We start from the raw sequence: 20,716 nt of genomic DNA on the forward strand, positions 1-20,716 counted from the left end.
TAACACTGAAGAGGAATATATACTATTTGACATCACTTACTTCAGGTAAGTGTAAAACATGTAAAACAATATATATTACTTACGTTATCTACATATGTACTATATGTAAAATGAAATGCATAGGCGTGATAAACACTAAATTCAGGAAATTGGTTATGTCTCTGTGGGAAGAAGGAAAATTCATCTAGATAGTTAATATTTTTTTTCTTAAACTGGGAAGTAGATACAATGGTGTCCTAATATTATCCTTTGTACCTTTTCGATGTTTTCAATATTTCAAAATAATTTTTAATGCCTCAAATGTGGTACGGGATTTCATATTGATGAGGTAATTTTAAAGAAGCTCCATTTCCACCACCCTCCCATACCCTAAGCAGACACCTGGTATAGCCACACACAGCTTGGATATAGGTTACGGACTAGTCCCTTTGTCCACCCTGGCCTTCTGTACAAGTGATTTATACTAGCTTAGGTGTCCAACTCTGCTAGAAAGTTCCAAGTACTATATTCAAGCTACAACAGAGATCTGGAAGCAATTCAGGTAATATTTCAATTTTATTTCACAATACCTTGGATGGGAAATGAAGGAATTTTTTAAAAAAAATTTTTCTGTTCTCTCTTGTTCAGTATGTTTCACTGCATTCAAATAATGGTTATAGTATAGATGAATACAGAATTCTATAATCACAATGAATCCCTCTGAGAACTCTAAATTTTAAATATTTCTCCATGGCATCTAACATTTACTGTTGCAGATTGAAAGTCTGATGCCAGTCTGATTCTCTTTCCCTTTTAGGAAATCTTTTTTTCCTCCTTCCTTCTATTTTGACACTTGGAGAATTCTGGGGTTTTGTAAAAGTTTGGATTTCAGAAATTTACCCAGGGTATGTCAATCCTTTCAATATTTGTGCCCAGCAATTGAAATCTGAAGATGTGGGGGACTTTGGCTCACTGTCTGATTATTCTTTGTCCATCCAAGTGTTCTTTCTCAATCAACTATGAAAAGGATTTTGGCTCTCTTAGCTCTCACCATCAAGTCTCTCATCTCTAATAAATTTCATAACATATGGTTTTGATTTGTCTTTTAATAGAATTCCTCAAGTTGTTTTTCTATTTCATAAATTAGGTTTTCAACAATGTTAGTGTGACTGTTGTTCTCCATCACTCCCACCCACTATGCCGTTTTGTTCTTTCTTCTTAAATATGACAATACAAAGTATAGGTATAAACAAAAAATACTTTTTAAATTTCTCTCCTAAATCCTGTATTAACCTCATTTTGTTACTGTGATTATCTACCTTAGTCTCCTTTATGGCTACTAATTTTCAGTTAGTTGTACATTTTTATGTATCTACATATAGATTTTTTTGAAGACGGGTTATTGTGGACTGAACTGCATCTCCCCAAAACTCATATGTTGAAGCTCTAACCCCCTTAGAAGGTGTACCTCATACCCCAATATGTGACCATATTTGGAGACAACCTTCAAATAGGTGATTAAGTTAAAACAAGGTGATTAGGGTGGGCCCTAATCCAATCTGACTGGTGTCCTTACTAAAAAAAGAAAATTTGGGGACAACAGAGAGACATTAGGGATGTGACACACAGATGAAAGAGCATGTGAGGACACAGAGAGAAGGCAGCCATCTGCAAGCCAAGGAGAGAGGCCTCAAAAGAAACCAAACCTTCCTACATCTTGATATTGGACTTCTAGTCTCCAGAACTGTAAGAAAATAAATTTCTGTTGCTTCTGTGCACATGTTGTTTATGTGCCACCCAGTCTTGTGTGGTATTTTGTTATGGCAGCCCTAGCAAACTAACGAACATGGGTTACAAACTCAACTGCCCCCACAAACAAAGCAGATAACCTGAATGGGTAAATCAACTCAATTGATTTGGGTAATGGGTAAATGGGTAAATCAAATCAATTTTGACTTCAGTCAAAATGACATCAGATTGTATTCTTCTGACATTCTGTTTGCGTATTAAAAATATAAGATCTCACATCTCACAAAATAAAAGACTGTCTCTCAGGGATAGTAAAAATATAAGAATATTTCCCAGGTAGTCTTTAACTTTCCCCTTTTTATAGAAACATGAAAACATGTTAACATTTCATTGCCGTCTTCAAACTATAAAAAAGAGCAACACATACATTATGATAAGGAAGGAAGGCTAACTAAATACAGCCTGACCCATCTAAAGCAGACATTTTTCAAATCCATTGTAAATGTGGGTGTAGTGTTATCAGATTTTCTGATTTTTTTAAAGGAAAAACCAGAAACCTGGCCCTTTCCATTAAATCCACCAATTTTTAAACACTGGCAACTCTTTCTTTTTTTTTTTAAACATATTGTGTGTATCAGTTCCAGTTCAAGATGGCAACATAGGAGGATCCTGAACTCACCTCCTACCATGGACACACAGAATTTACAGCTAGAAATGGAACAATTCCCTCTGAAAGAAACTAAAAAATTAGCTGAGCAACTCCTACATATCAGGCAAATGACAAAAACCCATATCAAAACAGGCTGGAGAGGCTAAGACACAATCTCACCATAAACCTCACCCCACATGTAGTGACCCACAATTACGAGGGAACTCACAACACCTGCAAGACTTGAAGAGGTGGCTGTTTATGCTAATGCATACAAACCAACACAGAGAGTCAAGGAAAATAAAGAAACAGAGGAATCTATTCCAAACAAAAGAACAAGGTAAAACTTCAGGAAAAAACCTTAATGAAATGGAGATAATATATCTGATAAAGTTCAAATTAACAGTCATAAAAATGCTAAACAAGCTCAAAAAAATGAGTGAACAAAGAGAGACTTTCAACAGAAAGAAAATACAAGAAAGTACCAAACAGAGGTTCAACAGCAGACTACATGAAGCAAAGGATCAATGAACTTGAAGAGAGGGCACTGGAACTCATCTACTCAGCAGTGAAAAGACAGTTCAAGGGACTTATAGGACAACATCAAGTGGACCAACATTCACATTATAGGAGTTTCAGAAGAAGAAAAAGAGAAAGGGGCAGAAAACTTATTTGAAGAAATAACAGCTAAAAATGTCCCTAACCCAGGGAAAATAACATTCAGATACAGGAAGTTCAGAGAGTTCCAAAAAAGATGAACCCAAAGAGACCCACACCATTTATAATTAAAATGTCAAAAGTTAAAGACAAGGAGAGAACTTTAAAAGCAACAGCAGAAAAACAACTTGTTATGTATAAGGAAAATCCCCCCTAAAATCATCAGCAGATTTTTGGATAGAAACATTGTAGTCCAGAAGGGAATGAGTGGCATGACATATTCAAAGTGCTGAAAGAAAAAAAACTGCCAACCAAGAAATCTCTACCCAGAAAAGTTGTCCTTCACTATGGAAGGAGACATAAGAGTTTTCCAGACAAGCAAAAGCTGAAGGAGTTCATCACCACTAGACTGGCCTTACAGGAAATGTTAAAGGGATTCCTTTAAGCTGAAATGAAAGAGAGCTAATTAGTAACAGGGAAACATTAAACTATAAATTTCACTAGTAAAGATAAATATGTAGGGCTTCCCTGGTGGCACAGTGGTTAAGAATCTGCCTGCCAATGCAAGGGACATGGGTTTGAGCCCTGGTCTGGGAAGATTCCACATGCCGTGGAGAAACTGGGCCCGTGAGCCACAATTACTGAGCCTGCACATCTGGAGCCTGTGCTCCTCAAAAAGAGAGGCTGCAATAGTAAGAGGCCTGCGCACCGCAACGAAGAGTGGCCCCTGCTTGCCGCAACTAGAGAAAGCCCTCGCATAAAAACAAAGACCCAACAAAGCCAAAAGTAAATAAATAAATAAATACATAAATAAGATAAATATGTAGTAAAATTCAGAATAATATAACATAAAGATGGTAGGTTAATCACTTATAAATCTAGTATGAAGAGTAAAAGACAAAAGTAGTCAAAATAATTATAACTGCAGTACTTGTTAATAGATACATAAGATTAGAAAGATGTAAAAAAAAAAGATTAGAAAGATGTAAGTTATAACATCAAAAACATAAAATGTGCAAGGTAGGGGAGTAAAATGTAGAGCTTTAGAATGCACTGTACTGATGTTATCAACTTAAAATAGACTCTTATAAATAAAGGCTGGTTTAAGTAAGCCTCATGGTAACCACCAACCAAAAACCTATAGTAGAAATGTAAAAGATAAAGAAAAGGAATCTAAAAATACCACTACAGAAAATCACAAAGAAAAAGAATGAGAAGAAAAAAACAAAGGAATTTACAAAACAGCCAGAAAACAATTAACAAAGTGGCAATAAGCTTTTACATACCTATCAAAAATTACTTCAACTGTAAATGGGCTAAATTCTCCAAATAAAAGATACAGAGTACCCTGAAAGGATTAAAAAAAAAAAATACAAGAGCCATCTCTACACAGCCTACAAGAGACTCACTTCAGATGTAAGGAAACACACACACTGAAAGTGAAAGGATGGAAAAAAATATTCCCATTCAAATGGAAACCAAAGAAACCTGGGGTGGCCATACTTACATCAGACAAAATAGACTTTAAAACAAAGACTCCATTAAGAGAAAAAAAGGAATTATATAATGATAAAGGGGTCAATCCAACAAGAGGATATAACATTTGCAAATATTTGTGCACGCAATATAGGAGCACAAAATATATAAAGTAAATATTAATAGGCATGTAAGGAGAAGTACACAGCAATACAATAAGAGTAGGGGACTTCATAGATCATACAGATAGAAAATCAATCAACATTGGCCTTAAATGACATGTTAGACCAGATGGACTATACATATACAGAACATTCCACCCAAAAGCAACAGAGTACTCATTCTTCTCAAGCACAAATGGAACATTCTTCAGGATACATCACATGTTAGGCCACAGGACAAGGCTTAATAAATTTAAGAAGACTGAAATCGTATAAAGCACCTTTTCCAACCATCATGGTATGAAATTAGAAATCAATCATAAGAAGAAAACTGGAAAATTCACGGTACTAAACAATATGCTACTGAACAACCAATGGATGAAAGAAGAAGTCAAAACAGAAACCAAAAAATATCTTGAGACAAATAAAAATAGAAAAACCACATACCAGAACTTATGGAATGCAGCAAAAGTAGTTTTTAGAGGGAAGTTCACAGCAATAAATGTCTACATGTAGAAACAAGAAAGATCTCAAATAAAGAAACTAACTTTAGGTCTTCCCTGGTGGCACAGTGGTTGGGAGTCTGCCTGCCGATGCAGGGGACACAGGTTCGTGCCCCAGTCCAGGAGGATCCCGCGTGCCGCGGACTGGCTGGGCCCATGAGTCATGGCCGCTGAGCCTGCGCGTCTGAAGCCTGTGCTCTGCAGCGGGAGAGGCCACAGCAGTGAGAGGCCAGCATACCACAAAAAAAAAAAAAAAGAAAAAGAAACTAACTTTACACCTCCAGGAACTATTAAAAAACAAACAAAGCAAGCCCAAAGTTAGTAGTAAAGGAAGGATATATCAAAGATCAGATCAGATAATAATGAGATAGAGACTTAAAAAAAAAAACAATTAGAAAAGATCACTGAAACTAAGAGCTGGTTCTTTTTTTTTTTTCCGGTATGCGGGCCTCTCACTGTTGTGGCCTCTCCCGTTGCTCCAGACGCGCAGGCTCAGCGGCCATGGCTCACGGGCCCAGCCCCTCTGCGGCACGTGGGATCCTCCCAGACCGGGGCACAAACTCATGTCCCCTGCATCGGCAGGCGGACTCTCAACCACTGCGCCACAAGGGAAGCCCAAGAGCTGGTTCTTTAAAATGATAAAATGGACATACATTTAGCTAGACTCACCAAGGAAAACAGAGGACTCAAATAAATAAAATGAGAAATGAAAGAGAGGTCACAACGGATACCACAAAAATACAAAAGATCATGAGAAACTGGCATGAAAAACTATACACCAAAAAGTTGGACAAAATAGACAAATTCCTATCATACAACCTACCAAGGCTGATTCATGAAGAAAAAGAAAATCTAAACATACCAATTACTAGCAAGGAGACTGAATCAGTAATTAAAACCACCCAACAAACAAAAGTCTAGGAGCAGACAACTTCACCAGTGAATCCAAACACTCAAAGAAGAATCAACACCACTCCTTCCCAAACTCTTCCAAAAAAGAAAAGGAGGGAACAATTCCAAACTCATTTTACAAAGCCAGCATTACCCTGATACCAAAACCAGACAAGGACACTACAAGAAAAGAAAATTACAGGCCGATATCCCTCATGAACATACATGCAAAAATTCTCAACAAAATTATAGCAAACTGAATTCAACAATACACCATGATCGAGTGGGATTTATTCCAGGGATGCAAGGATAACTCAACATCTGCAAATGAATGTCATACACCACATTAACAAAATGAAGGGGACTTCCCTGGCGGCGCAGTGGTTAAGAATCCACCTGCCAATGCAGGGGACACGGGTTCGATCCCTTGTCCGGGAAGATACCACATGCCGCGGAGCAACTAAGCCTGTGCACCACAACTACTGAGCCTGTGCTCTAGAGCCCATGAGCCACAACTACTGAGCCCACATGCCACAACAACTGAAGCCCGTGTGCCTAGAGACTGTGCTCGTCAACAAGAAAAGCCACTGCAATGAGAAGCCCAGGTACCTCAATGAGCCTGCGCGTCCGGAGCCTATGCTCCACAATGGGAGAGGCCACAACAGTGAGAGGCCCGCGTACCACAAAAAAAAAAAAAAAAAAAAAGATTGTTAAAATGTCCATATTAACCAAAGCAATCTACAAATTCAGTACAATGCCTATCAAAATGCCAATGGCATTTTTCAAAGAAACAGAGCAAATAATCCTAAAATTTGTATGGAACCACATAAATATATAAATAAATAGCCAAAGCAATCGTGAGAACGAAGAACAAAGCTAGAGGCATCATGCTTCCTGATTTCAAACTGTTAAAAAGCTATAATAATCTGGGAGTTCCCTGGTGGCCTAGTGGTTAGGATTCTGGGCTTTCACTGCCATGGCCCAGGTTCAATCCCTGGTCAGGGAATTGAGATCCCACAAGCCACGTGGCGTGGCCAAGAAAAAAAAGCTAATAGTATGGCAATGGCATAAAAACAGACACATAAACCAACGGAATAGAGAGCTCAGAAATAAACCTACGCATATATGGACAATTAATTTACAACAAAGGGGTCAAGAATATAAAATGGGGAAAGGACAGTCTCTTCAATAAATGGTGTTGGGAAACTGGACAGCCCACATGCAAAAGCATGACCTAGACCACTATCTTACACTATACCAAAAAAAAAAAAAAAAAAAAGTCAGCTGAAAATGCGTTAAAAACTTGAATATAAGCCCCGAAAATATAAAACTCCTAGAAGAAAAAAACATACGTTGTAAGCTCCTTGACATTGGTTTGGGTGATGATTTTTTGGATTTGACACCAAATCAAAGCCAACTAAAGTAAAAATAAACAAGGGGGAGTACATCAAACTAAAAAGCTTCTGCACTGCAAAGAAAACCATCAACAAAGTGAAAAAGCAACCCATGGAGTGGGAAAAAATATTTTCAAACCACTTATCCAATAAGGGGCTAACATACAAAATATACAAAGAACTCAGACAACTCAAGAGCAAAAAACAAAAAACAACACACATACAAATAACCTGATTTAAAAATGAACTTAAGGGAATTCCCTGGTAGTCCAGTGGTTAGAACTCCCGGCTTTCACTGCCGAGGGCCCAGGTTTGATCCCTGGTCAGGGAATTTAAGTTCCCACAAGCTATACAGCCTAAATAAATAAATAAATAAAAATTAAAATAAAAATGAACTTAGGACCCAAGTAGCCATTTTTCCAAAGAAGACATACAAATGGCCAACAGGTGCATGAAAAGATGCTCAACATCACTAATCACCCGGGAGATGCAAATCAAGGCCACAATGAGATATCACCTCACACCTGTTATAATGGCTATTACTAAAAAGACAAGAAATGAGTGTTGAGGATGTGAAGGAAAGGAAACCCTCATACACTTTTGGTGGGAATGTATATTGGTGCAGCCACTATAAAAAACAGTATGGAGGTTCCTCTAAAAATTAAAAGTAGAGCTACCATATAATCCAGCAATTCCACCTCTGGGTATTTATTTGAAGGATACAAAAACACTAAATTGAAAAGATATATGCATCCCTATGTTCGTTCCAGCATTATTTCAAAAAGCCAAGAAATGGAAATAACCTAAAAGTCCACTAGTGGATGAATAAAGTAAATGTGTGTACATCACACACACACACACACACACACACACACAGAGGAATATCATTCAGCCATAAAAAAAGAAGGAAATCCTGCTATTTACAACAACATAAATGGACCTTGCTAAGTAAAATAAGTCAGACAGAGAAAAGCAAATACCACATGATCTCATTTATATGTGGAATCTAAAACAAAAACAAAACAAAACAAACAGCAAAAAAACCAAACTCATAAATACAGAGAACAGACTGGTGGTTGCCAGAGGTGGGGGGTGGGTGAAATGGGTAAAAGTGGCCAAAAGGTACAATCTTCCAGTTATAAAGTAAGTCCTAGGGATGTAATGTATAGCATAGTGACTGTAGATAATAATACTGTGGTGTATATTTTAAAGTTACTAAGAGAGTAAATCTTAATAGTTCTCATCATAAGAAAAAGAACTTTGGGACTTCCCTGGTGGTCCAGTGGTAAAGAATCCACCTTCCAACGCAGGGGATGCGGGTTTGATCCCTGGTCAGGGAACTAAGATCCCACATTCCACAGGTCAACTAAGCCCACACGCCACAACTACCGAGCTCACATGTCTCAACTAGAGAGCCTGTGTGCCACAAACTACAGAGCTCACACACTGTGGAACCCACGCACCACAACTATACAGCCCTCGTGCCCTGGAGCCTGTGCACCACAACTAGAGAGAGAAAACCTGCACGCCACAACTAGAGAGAAGCCCACGCGCTGCAACAAAAAAAATATTAAATAAAAGAATTGTAACTATGTGTGGTGATGGACTACTAGACTTATTGGTACTCTAGACTTATTGGCATTCTAGACTTATTGTGGTGATTGTTTCCCAATGTTTAGACTTGTCAAATCGCTACGTTATACAACTGAAACTAATATGTCAATTATATCACAAGTTTTTAAAAATTTTATGTGTCAACACACATAGACCAAACAAAACATGTCTGTGCACTCCCAATTTTCACCTCAGTATTCTAAATGGCCATAGGTTTCTTCAACAATTGTTTAGATCAGTGCTTGTTTCTCCCTGGTGACTTAAACATTCCATGTCTGCACTCTTTCCAGGAAGGTGAGTGGCTACAGCAGTTCCAAAGTGGCAAAAGTCACAGCTGGCATGCTCTGAAAATAGGGCTCTCTTGGCACTGCAATGTCTTCTGTTTTTTTCATCTCTACATACTCCCCAAATCAATTCAATATCCTGTATATTTAGGGGCTAAAAATTTGTGTGTATGCTTTCAGTGTCATCTTTTAGTTTCTTCCAAATTGCACTGTACTGAGATTTATAGTGTTTTGAATTTATATTTTGAGATGGAGCCTTAATGTTTTGTCATATTTTTAGCTCTTTGTGATACCTAACATCAACTGGGAGCAGGGAGTTGTATTCTTTCGATGCAATTGAAAATGGGATCATTGTAAATATTCATGGATGCCACATTAACCAAGGCTGATTCAGTTTTTCACTTCTAAATTTTTACTTTTCATTGTATAAAGCAGACCTCTCAATTATTTATTTGATATTAATATAACAGATAAATATGTACATTTCCTAATTTTTTAACTTTTAATTTTGAAGTAGTTTTAGATTTACGGTTTCTTTAATATTTGTCTTTTTTAAAATTTATTTAATTTATTTATTTTTGGCTGCTTTGGGTCTTTTCTGCTGCACATGGGTTTTCTCTAGTTGCAGCGAGCAGGGGCTACTCTTCGTTGTGGTGTGTGGGCTTCTCACTGTGGTGGCTTCTCTTGTTGGGGAGCACAGGCTCTAGGCACATGGGCTCAGTAGTTGTGGCATGCGGGCTCTAGAGCGCAGGCTCAGTAGTTGTGGTGCACAGGCTTAGCTGCTCCGCGGCATGTGGGATCTTCCCAGACCAGGGATCGAACCCATGTCCCCTGTATATTAAGGGGCTAAAAATTTGTGTGTATTGGCAGGCAGATTCTTAACCACTGTGCCACCAGGAAGTCCCTGTCTTATTTATTTTAAATAAAATATTTCTGAGTATCCTTAGAAATATTAACTTAATGGTATCTTAAATAAATAAACTAACAAGTTTTTACTGCAGAGCTCAAACACTCCACCTATTGGCAAAATATAAATCTAAAATTTAAACCACTTCAATTATCTAGGATCGAAACTTGCTAAAATGCTAGAGACCTAACAGTCCTTAGGGAGGAATTTTTTTCTTGGTTATAAAATACAGGCCGGGCTTCCCTGGTGGCGCAGTGGTTGAGAGTCTGCCTGCCAATGCAGGGGACGCGGGTTCGTGCCCCGGTCCGGGAAGATCCCACATGCCGCGGAGCGGCTGGGCCCGTGAGCCATGGCCGCTGGGCCTGCGCGTCCGGAGCCTGTGCTCCGCGGCGGGAGAGGCCACAGCATTGAGAGGCCCGCGTAACGCAAAAAAAAAAAAAAAAAAAAAAAAAATACAGGCCCAGTTCTATCTGGAACATAAATTAAAAGAGTGAGATCTGGATAACTGAAAAGCAAACGTAATATCCATAAAAATTCCCACTTTTTCCATAAAAGCAGGAAAACATGGGGAAAGTGACATGAATCTACATATTAAAGAACTTAACTCCACAATGCAGGATAAACACAAAGAGATCCACATGGAGACAAATAATAATCAAACTGTTAAAAGACAAACACAAACACTGAAAGCAGCAAGGGAGAAGTAGAGAATCAATTCAAATACAACAGATCCTCAATAAGACCAATAATAACACAATAGATTTCTCACCAGAAATCTTGGAAGCCAGAGGCAATAGCATGACTTATTTAAAGATCGGAAAGGAAAAAACCTATCAACCAAGAATTCTAGATCTGATTTAATATTTAGATGGCAATACTCCCCAAAGCAATGTACAGATTCAATACAATCCCTACCAAAATCCCAACAACCTCATTTGCAGAAATGGAAATACCAATTAAAACTGCTATGGAGGGGCCTTCCCTGGTGGCACAGTGGTGGGGAGTCCGCCTGCCGGTGCAGGGGACGCGGGTTCCAGCCCTGGTCCGGGATGATCCCACATGCCTCCGAGCAGCTAGGCGCGTGCACCACAACTACAGAGCCTGTGCCCTGGAGCCCGCGAGCCACAACTACTGAAGCCCACATGCCTATAGAGCCCATGCTCCACAACAAGAGAAGCCACGGCAATGAGAAGCCCGCGTACCACAATGTAGCCTCCACTTGCCGCCACTAAAGTCCATGCAGAGCAATGAAAACCCAACACAGCCAAAAATAAATTAATTAATAAAAAAAAAAAAAACTGCTATGGAATGAATGGCAGGGGACTCCTAACTGCAAAAACAATCTTGAAAAAAAAGAACAAAGTGGGGAGACTCATACTTTCTGGTTTCAAAATATACTACAAAGCTACAATAATCAAAACTATGTGTGGTACTGGCATAATAACAGACCTATAGACCAATGGAAAGTAACTGAGAGTCCAGAAATAAACCTATACATCTATAGTCAACTGATTTTCAACAATAGAGCCAAGACCATTCAATGGGGGAAAGAATAGTCTCCAACAAATAGTCCTGGATCAACTGCACAGGCACATGGAAAAGAATGAAGGTGAACCCCTACTTCACACCAAAGACAAAAATTTACTCAAAATGGATCAAAACCCTAAATGTAAGAGCTGAAACTAGAAGAAAACACAAAATAATAATAAATTTTCATGACCTTGGATTTGATAATGTGTTAGATATGATACTAAAATCACAAGCAACAAAAGAAAAAAAGATAAATTGGACTTTATCAAAATTTAAAACTTTTGTGCATCAAAGGACATGATCATGAAAGTAAAAAGACAACCTACAGAATGGGAGAAAATATGTGCAAATCATATACTGATAATGGTCTGGTATCCAAAATATATAAAAAACTCTTACAACTCAACAATTAGAAGACAAATAACCCCAACAAGCACCTAAAAAGGTATTCACATCATTAGTCATTAGGAAAATACAAATCAAAATCATAATGAGATACCACTTCACACTCTCATCAGGATAGCTATAATAAAAGACACAATGACAAGTTTTGACAAGGATATAAAGAACTGGAGCCCTAGTATGTTGCTGGGGGAATGTAAAATGGTACAGCCACTGTGAAAAAGTTTGGTGGTTCCTCAAAAAGTTAAACATAGAATTACCATATGACCCAGCATTTTACTTGTAGGTATATACCCGAAAGAACTGAAAAGAGGTATTCAAATACTTGTACACAAATATTCACAGCAGCACAACAACCAAAATATAGAAACAATCCAAATATCCATCAATAGATGAATGATAAAACATGGTATGTATATACAATAGAATATTAGTCAGCAATTAAAAGGAAGTACTGATACATGCTACAATATGAATGAACCATGTTATACTAAGTGAAAGAAGTCAAACATAAATGGCCACATACTGTATGATTCTGTTTCTGTAAAATATCCAGAATAGGTAAATCTATAAAGAAGGAAAGAAGATTGGTGGTTGCCAGGGACTGGGGGGGGAAAGGAGAATTACAAAGTGACTGCTTAATGGATACAGAGTTTTCTTTTGGGGTGATGAAAATGTTTTGGACCTAGAAAGAGGTGGTGGTTGCACAACATTATGAATGTACTAAATGCCACGGAATTGTACCCTTTAAAATGACTAATTTTTATGTTATATAAGTTTCACTTCAATGCTTTAAAAAAAATTTTTTTTTAAGTAAGAAGCACATGGTCTACACAGAGAAAACTAGTAAAAAAGAAAAGGAAAGGGAAAAACATAAGTTTACTTAAGAGTACTCCCAAGAAAACACTGAAGGAATGAAACTAAGATCAATATTTGGCACCAAATTACTAAACTTAATGAAGCCATCACCTCTACAAACACAAGACAAATGTAGGCATATCAGGCAGGAGAGAGCAAGATTTCAGAAGGAGCTAATAAAATGTAGATAACAGTGCTGCAGAATGCAGGAGGAGGGGGTGGGGGGGGGCTTTTTTTAAAATAAAGAATTCCAGAATGATTTAGCACTTTCTAAAAAAGACAATAACAAGAGTTGGTGAGGGTGTATAGAAACTGAAACCCTCATATACCAGATAAAGGTTTGTAAAATGGTGCAGCCACTGTGGAAAAGTGTGCAGTTCTTTAAAAAGTTAAATAAGAGTTACCAAATGAACCAGCAATTCTACTCCTAGGTACAGATGACCCCTGAACAGCACAGGTGGTTAGAGGCACTGACTCCAGGGTGGTCAAAAATCTGCATATAATTATACAGTTGGCCCTCTGGAGCCACAGTTCCACATCCACAGATTCAACCAACCAGATCATGTAGTAGTGCAGTATTCATTGAAAACAATCTTCATATAAGTGGGTAGTACTGTAGTATCTGCACGTAAAAAAAAATCTGCATGTAAGTGGACCTGCGCAGTTCAAACCTATGTTGCTCAAGTGTCAACTATACATATCCAAGAGAATTGAAAACATATGTTCACACAAAAACTTGTTAACGAATGTACATGACAGCATCATTCAATATAGCTAAAAAGTGGAAATAACCCAAATGTCCATCAACTAATGAATGGATAAACAAACTGTGGCATATCTATACAAGGGAATATTATTCATCCATAAAAAGTAATGAAGTATTAATACATGCTACAACATGGATGATCCTAAAAAACAGAGCAAAAGTAGCCAGACACAAAAGGCCACATATTGTATGATTCCATTTATATGAAATGTCCAGAATAGGCAAATCCATAGAGACAGAAATCAGTGGTTGCCAGGCGAGAGGAGCGCTGGCGGGGGGGGCATAAAATGGGGAGTGACTTCTAATGGATACAGAGTTTCTTTTTGGGGTAATGAAAATGCTCTGGAATTAGATAGTGGCAATGGTTGCATAACCTTGTGAATATACTAAAAACCACTGAATTGAACACTTTATAATGTTAGGGTTTATGTTATATTAATTATATTTTAATTTTTTAAATGTTAAATTTGAACAGTTGGTTTGCAGATTGGTCATTTAAAATCCAAGATTCCTTTTCCTTCTGTATTTGTCTGAATTACTGAAAGTAGAGTGCTGAAATTACCAAAATAAAAGGCAAAGTGAAAAGCACAGGGCTTCCCTGGTGGCACAGTGGTTAAGAATCTGCCTGCCAATGCAGGGGACACAGGTTCAAGCCCTAGTCTGGGAAGATCCCACATGCCATGGAGCAACTAAGCCCGTGCGCCACAACTACTGAGGCTGAGCTCTAGAGCCCGCAAGCCACAACTACTGAGCCCGCACGCCTAGAGCCTGTGCTCTGCAACAAGAGAAGCCACTGCAATGAGAAGCCCAAGCACCACAACGAAGAGTAGCCCCCACTTACCTCAAATAGAGAAAAGCCCGCGCACAGCAACAAAGACCCAGTGCAGCCAAAAATAAAATAAATAAAATAAACAAATTAAAAAAAAAAAAGCACAATACTAGCAGCACTGAGCCAGAGTCTCAGGTTAATGTCATCTGTATTGAGATTCCTATATTAGGTTGTGGTTTGGATTACATACCTGGAGGGCTCCCCCTTCCAATTCTCAACTTAAGAAACAGTGATTAAATTTCCCAAGTTGAGTCACAAATGTCATTGAAATCTTATCTCCTTCTCCACCTGCAAAGTACACCAAGGTCTAAAAGTATCAACCTTCTCTCTCCCCATTTTCTGTTCTTTCCACACAGAGGATCTCGGCTAGAGAAAAAGGAAAGCAATTTATTCAGCTAAATCATAAAAACTGTGAATGATCGACAGCTGTAAACATCTGTCTCCTCAACTACTCCAACTCTCTGGGCCCCAAAACAGTATTATTTGGGCAATTTAAGAAATCAAAGTTTAAAATATTTAGGGGTCAGCAAAGGTTGCCTGGAAGTTGATACTTTGGAGCAAGAATGCCACCAAAACCAACCTACTACTTAACAGCAGTATGCCCTTAGACTCCCCTGCTTTTTCCAGTTTCATGCGCTATAAAATCAAAGACTCACTAATATACTATATACATCTATGAACCATCTGCATCAGAATCGGCTATGGTGCCTGGAGCACCCCAGACTTATAAAATCAAAATCTTTGCGGATGGGGTCCAGGAAACTTATTTTCAAAGTAATTCTTATATACACCCAAGTTTGAGAATCACTGTTATAAAAAGTTCCCAAAAATGCGACCTGTAGCCATTTAAAGTACAGGTAAAGTGTAAGACAGAGACATGATCACTGCCACTGAGAAATTTACCAGTTGAACTACGTACAGAACATTTACTACATCTGGAACTCACTCACTGTACACTACTCCATTAAATATGAATGTGAGGTGCTGTATATATACATGTTACACAACATTAACTAGCCTAGATGACAAAGTAGTGGTGTACTTGTATTCAAATCAAGAAGAGGTTTTTTCCCAACATATTGAGGAAACTATGGGAGAAAAGACATTGCTTCTATTCTTATTTATTTCTTCTGTACCTGAATAATAAAGGACTGAATTTCAGCTAATAAGGACACGAATGGAGATAACCCTCATTAAATCAAGTCTAAAAACTGAATATTTCCCTTCAGAGTAATTCCAAACATCAACATGCAAAAGTGGCATATAATTATCACTACTAGGATGGTTTTTGCTGGCATATGTTAATGGCTTTCACAATGGTGAAATCTTTACTTTTCTACCCTGTCACCTCCCCAATTTTGCGAACAGGTGTACTCACTGAAATAAATTCAATTTCATGTAAGAAAAAACCTTCTTGATTTTAAACTATTTATACTGACACACTATAGCTCTGATTCTTTTACTGCTTCATGCTTAAAAAGCATTAAGACTCTCTTAAAAGTATATGGAAAGTTTCTGGTCTACAGCTAGGAAACACTTCCAAATTACTACCCAAGAAGATTTAATTTATATCATCTCCCCTAATTTTATTTACAAAAACAGATCGGTTTTGATGATAAAAGCCCCAGGGTTTTAAAAATACTATCTAGTAACTCGTTCAAAGTATTTATGGAGCATCTCCTACATACCCCAGACTGTTCCAAGAGCTAGGAATAGGAACACAGCAGTAAACAAAATATACTCAAAAAATATATTTCCCATAATTTATTATGTTGATGATCCAGAGTCTCTAGTCATTACAAATATTAAGGGAGGATTGGGCAGAAGCTATACCAATCCCATGGCCAACAAAGGAAATGTGTTTCTGAAATAATTTCTATTGCTTTAACTATTGAAAAGTCCCTCCCGCCCACCTTAGGATATCTATGGTTTCCAAGGTTTCCAGTGTCTGTACATACTCTATTATATTTTTAACATTAAGTTCCCTCTCAAAACAGTTACACCCTACACATCAATTTTGTAGCAAGATGTAGCGATGAACCTCGTGGAAAGTGAGGAAACCGTCCCCTTTCCAACAGAAAACATCATTAAAAAAGGAAAGCACCTAAAAGCAATATACTAAGTAATCTCTAAAATGCGTTTCTCTGAACTCTAATAAAAAAAAGGCCTATGGTTGATTACTCTTCAACCAAGAAAAGCAGCAGGCAGAAAAAATGAAACTTATACTTCTCTGTCACTTCTAGAAATAACATTTATTTCTTCAATATTTCCGCATATAAAAATGTGTTATCTATAAGAAATGCCAACATGAAAGGATCAGAGACCCTTGATGCCCAATTTAGATGGACGACAAAAACCACAGCCTACGCAGAAAAACTGGATACCCCTCCTAACACCCACAAACTCCAAGTACAAGTTGGTTTGGTTTTTTGTGTTTTTTTTTAACTGCTTCGGCGTTCTCGAAACCTGGATTACACTGCAGGAAAACACTCAGGTGCACAAAGTAGCGGCCTTCTCGGCCCCGACTCCGCAGTTCCAAAACTGACTCCGCAGCCCCTGAGCAAGGCAACGAGGGGAATAAAACACCCCGCCGCCCTGAAACCAATCAAGAAGGGGCTACCCGCCCCGCGAGCCCAGTGCGGCCCCAAGTGCCCCGCGCGTCCCCCAGGCGCCCTTGGAAGCAGCGGCCCGCGGTCGAAGCCGCGCCCGGTCCCGACGGACTCCAGTTAGGCCCGCCCGCCCGTCCGTCCCGCCCCCGGGACCCGCCGGACCGCCGCGCCGGCTCCGCCCCTCGCCTCCGGGCCGGGCCCTGGACTCCCAGCCCCAGTGGAACGCAGCCCCGGGCGCCCAGGCGCAACAGCGCCCTCCTTCCACAGGCCGCGACGGCCAGTCTGGAAGCAAGCGCTGCCGCAGTCCCGTCCAGGCCCGCGCCCCGGGCTCTGGCCTGGACGGAAGCCACCCTCGTCTCTCACCTGCGTTCCCACCACCACGATCTGAGGCAACTGGATGATGTCGGCGCCCACCGTGTTGAATACGTCCTGGAGCTTGTTGATTACAGGAATTAGCGCCTCCATAACTCGGAAAATACCGAACCCCCGCCCGGCCGGCCGCGGCAATGAATGGGGCCGCGGCCCAGAGCCCGCCTCCTTCCTCCTCTCCTCCGCCCTCTCCTCGGGAGCCAGCACCCATTGGACTCCGCCCCCCCGCTACCTGCCCCCTCCCGACAGGCCATGCGCCAAGAGGGAGGTGTGGGGAAACAAAGTCTGCCGGGAGTTGTAGTTCTGACGCGGAGGACCTCTGGGACCTACAGCTTCCAGAAGACTGCGCGGCGCGGGCGAGTGGCCTATGAGGAGAGAGGGGTTCTTGGGGCGAGGATGCTTCCTTGGCTCCTGTCAAAAGATTAGGGAGCGAAGCCCAGAGAGTCGGAAGGAAGAGATACATTTATGCCTATCCTCGAGGCAAAACCAGTGTGAAAATTCCGGATAGGAATATGTGTTAAGTATAACGGAGTCTCTTGGTATCCAGGACGTCATTTCCTGATAAGGACACTTTCTCAAGTAGGGTGGGTTAGAAAGGCTTAAAGAAGAGCTCCATAGCCTCAGACACCCTAGGCACGTACGAAAGGTCTGTAGGCTGATACTAAAAGATGTGAGGTGCTGTTTTGCAACAATGCAAAACCAGCTCAGGTTAGAACACGAGGGTTCTCCAGGATATTTGTTTAAAATGTGTTTAGAAAGAATCTGAAAGTGTCAGAGTTTTAGAGGGGAAGGGCTGGGCCCTCATTCTCTATATTCTATATAAGTCTTTATTCACTGTGGCCTGATTCCTGGCAAAGTGGAGAGCTGATAACTGCCTTACTAGCTGTTTGCTAAGTGTGCTTACTGTTCTATTCCTAAATGTTTTTCTTTTTAGACAGATAGTATCTCTCCTCTACTGTGAACCTCCAAAGGTTTCCTCTCTCAAAATAAAAAAAGGTGACATCTGAGCAAAGATCCAAAGTAAGGGAGGAGAAAGACCCCTTCCCTACTTGTTTTTTTTCCATAGTGTATATCTCCATCTAACATGCTATATACTGAACTTGTTTACTCTCTCTCTCTTCTAGATTATCAGCTCCTACATGCCAGGGATTTTTTGACTGTTTAATTCACTGATGCATCCCTAGCCCCTGGAAAGGGACAAACAAGATAGTCTCAAACTCAGTACCCTCTGAGTTTACAATCTAACAGAGGATGACACCATTATAGACAAATGGATAAAGTGCTATGACTGGGTTTATTATGGAGTGCTTTTTCTAGTCTGAGAGGGGAGTGAAAGTTCAAGCAAGACTTCCTAGAAGTCACTAGATATAATCTCCTTGAGAGTGAGGACTACCTCCAGTAGTGGAAGTTGTGCCCTGCACAACTTCACTGGGTACCATTAACCTGCACAGCCATACACAGTGGCCCTGGGGAATATGCTTGATTTGTTCAACAGAACACATGATAGACACTCAATAAATACTTTTTTAAAAATTTTATTTATTTTATTTATTTATTTTTGACTGTTTTGGGTCTTTGTTGCTGTGCACGGGCTTTCTCTAGTTGTGGTGAGCAGGGGCTACTCTTCGTTGCAGTGTGCGGGCTTCTCACTGCGGTGGCTTCTCTTGTTGCGGAGCACGGGTTCTAGGTGTGCGGGCTTCAGTAGTTGTGGCACATGGGCTCAGTAGTTGTGGCACACGGGCTTAGCTTCTCCGTGGCATGTGAGATCTTCCCAGACCAGGGATTGAACCTGTGTCCCCTGCATTGGCAGGTGGATTCCTAACCACTGAGCCACCAGGGGAGTCCCTCAATAAATACTTTTGAACACATGAATTAAATGTCATCTAAGCTAAGACCTGAAGGTCCACTAGTGGTGTTTTGGCATCAAGTTTTATGAACATTTCATTCTCTCTAATTCTTTTGTTCGTTTGTTTTAATTTGAGAGACAAAAATGAGACAAGAACTTCAGAAGTCCAAAAACAGAAAGCAGACCAAAGAGATTTATTCCAAGTCCTTTTATTTTCTACCAAAGATAATATTATATAACAGTCAGATGTTACCCACTTTGTTTCTCAGCCCTCCATTGCTGGAACTTTCGTTCTCTTCTTTTTCTCTAGCAGTCTATATTCCTTCCAAGAAGAAAAGGCAGACAAAAGGAGAGGGTGGGTTCACAGTGAGGCTCCATGGGCATAACCAGTAACTGCTTCATAGGGGCAAGGTGCCCTGGGGCAACAACGATGCAACTGCTTTTCCTTTATTTGTGGCACCAAAGGACATAGTCTTTTTTTAATTTGCTAATGGCAACGTTTAAAGAGCAAGCATACATATATTTCAAAAAGCGAAATGTCATGAATTTTGGATGGCATTATATATTTCCATTTAAATTATAAAATATCTGTTGGGATGGAACATACAAAGCCTTGTATTAACATGCCTTAGGAACAATAGGGACTGCTTTTTAATTCTCTTTTTTTAGGAGAAGGAAGAATGATCAAATGGCCAGTGCTCAAAAGTCCTCCTGTCACCCCCACCATCACTTAGGTTAAAGCAGGATTGTCCAGTACTTGTCTAGACTCTAGAGCATTGAGTTCATCACTCACAGAGGAAAGAAAAGTGTTTGAGGCTGCAGAAACAGGAAACGGCGAGGCCTTGAAAAAGAGTGTCTCTAATTTGATGACTTTTTTTAACATAAGACAGGACACACTAAGTGCAATGTGTTCATTGGAAGCAAACAAAGCAAACCTATTTGGATTTTCACATTTTAATTTCAGAACACTCTTGCTTGTGGGAAAGCCACTTAGCCAATTAGTAGGTCTTTCCTCATCTAAAGTAGAATAATGTGTTTTTGAGTGGGTTGCTATGAAATCGCGTTAAGCTGTTATCAGAGTCTGTCTCCAAAGTCTTTTTATTTGTTTGGTTGCACTGGGTCTTAGTTGTGGCACGCGGGCTCCTTAGTTGTGGCATGTGAACTCTTAGTTGCGGCATGCATGTGGGGTCTAGTTCTGTGACCAGGGATTGAACCTGAGTCCCCTGCATTGGGAGCACAGAGT

General features: G+C 39.7%; 1 protein-coding gene across 8 annotated transcripts in view; it reads right to left on the reverse strand.

Moving 5' to 3' along the window:
- The window catches only part of DNM1L (dynamin 1 like), a 60,952-nt gene extending 43,071 nt beyond the window's left edge, over window positions 1-17,881 (reverse strand). For 2 of the 8 annotated variants that reach the window (XM_065887622.1, XM_065887621.1), the window contains exon 1: window positions 17,622-17,723. In XM_065887622.1, coding sequence (XP_065743694.1) covers window positions 17,622-17,723 — 102 coding nt within the window. Of the gene's footprint in view, window positions 1-17,621 lie in introns of all 8 variants that reach the window. The other 6 variants (XM_065887620.1, XM_065887624.1, XM_065887625.1 and 3 more) reach the window with 6 other exon arrangements.
- Window positions 17,882-20,716: the final 2,835 nt, after the last annotated feature.

The sequence above is a fragment of the Phocoena phocoena genome, chromosome 11 (assembly GCF_963924675.1).
Source record: "Phocoena phocoena chromosome 11, mPhoPho1.1, whole genome shotgun sequence".
NCBI lineage: Eukaryota > Metazoa > Chordata > Mammalia > Artiodactyla > Phocoenidae > Phocoena > Phocoena phocoena.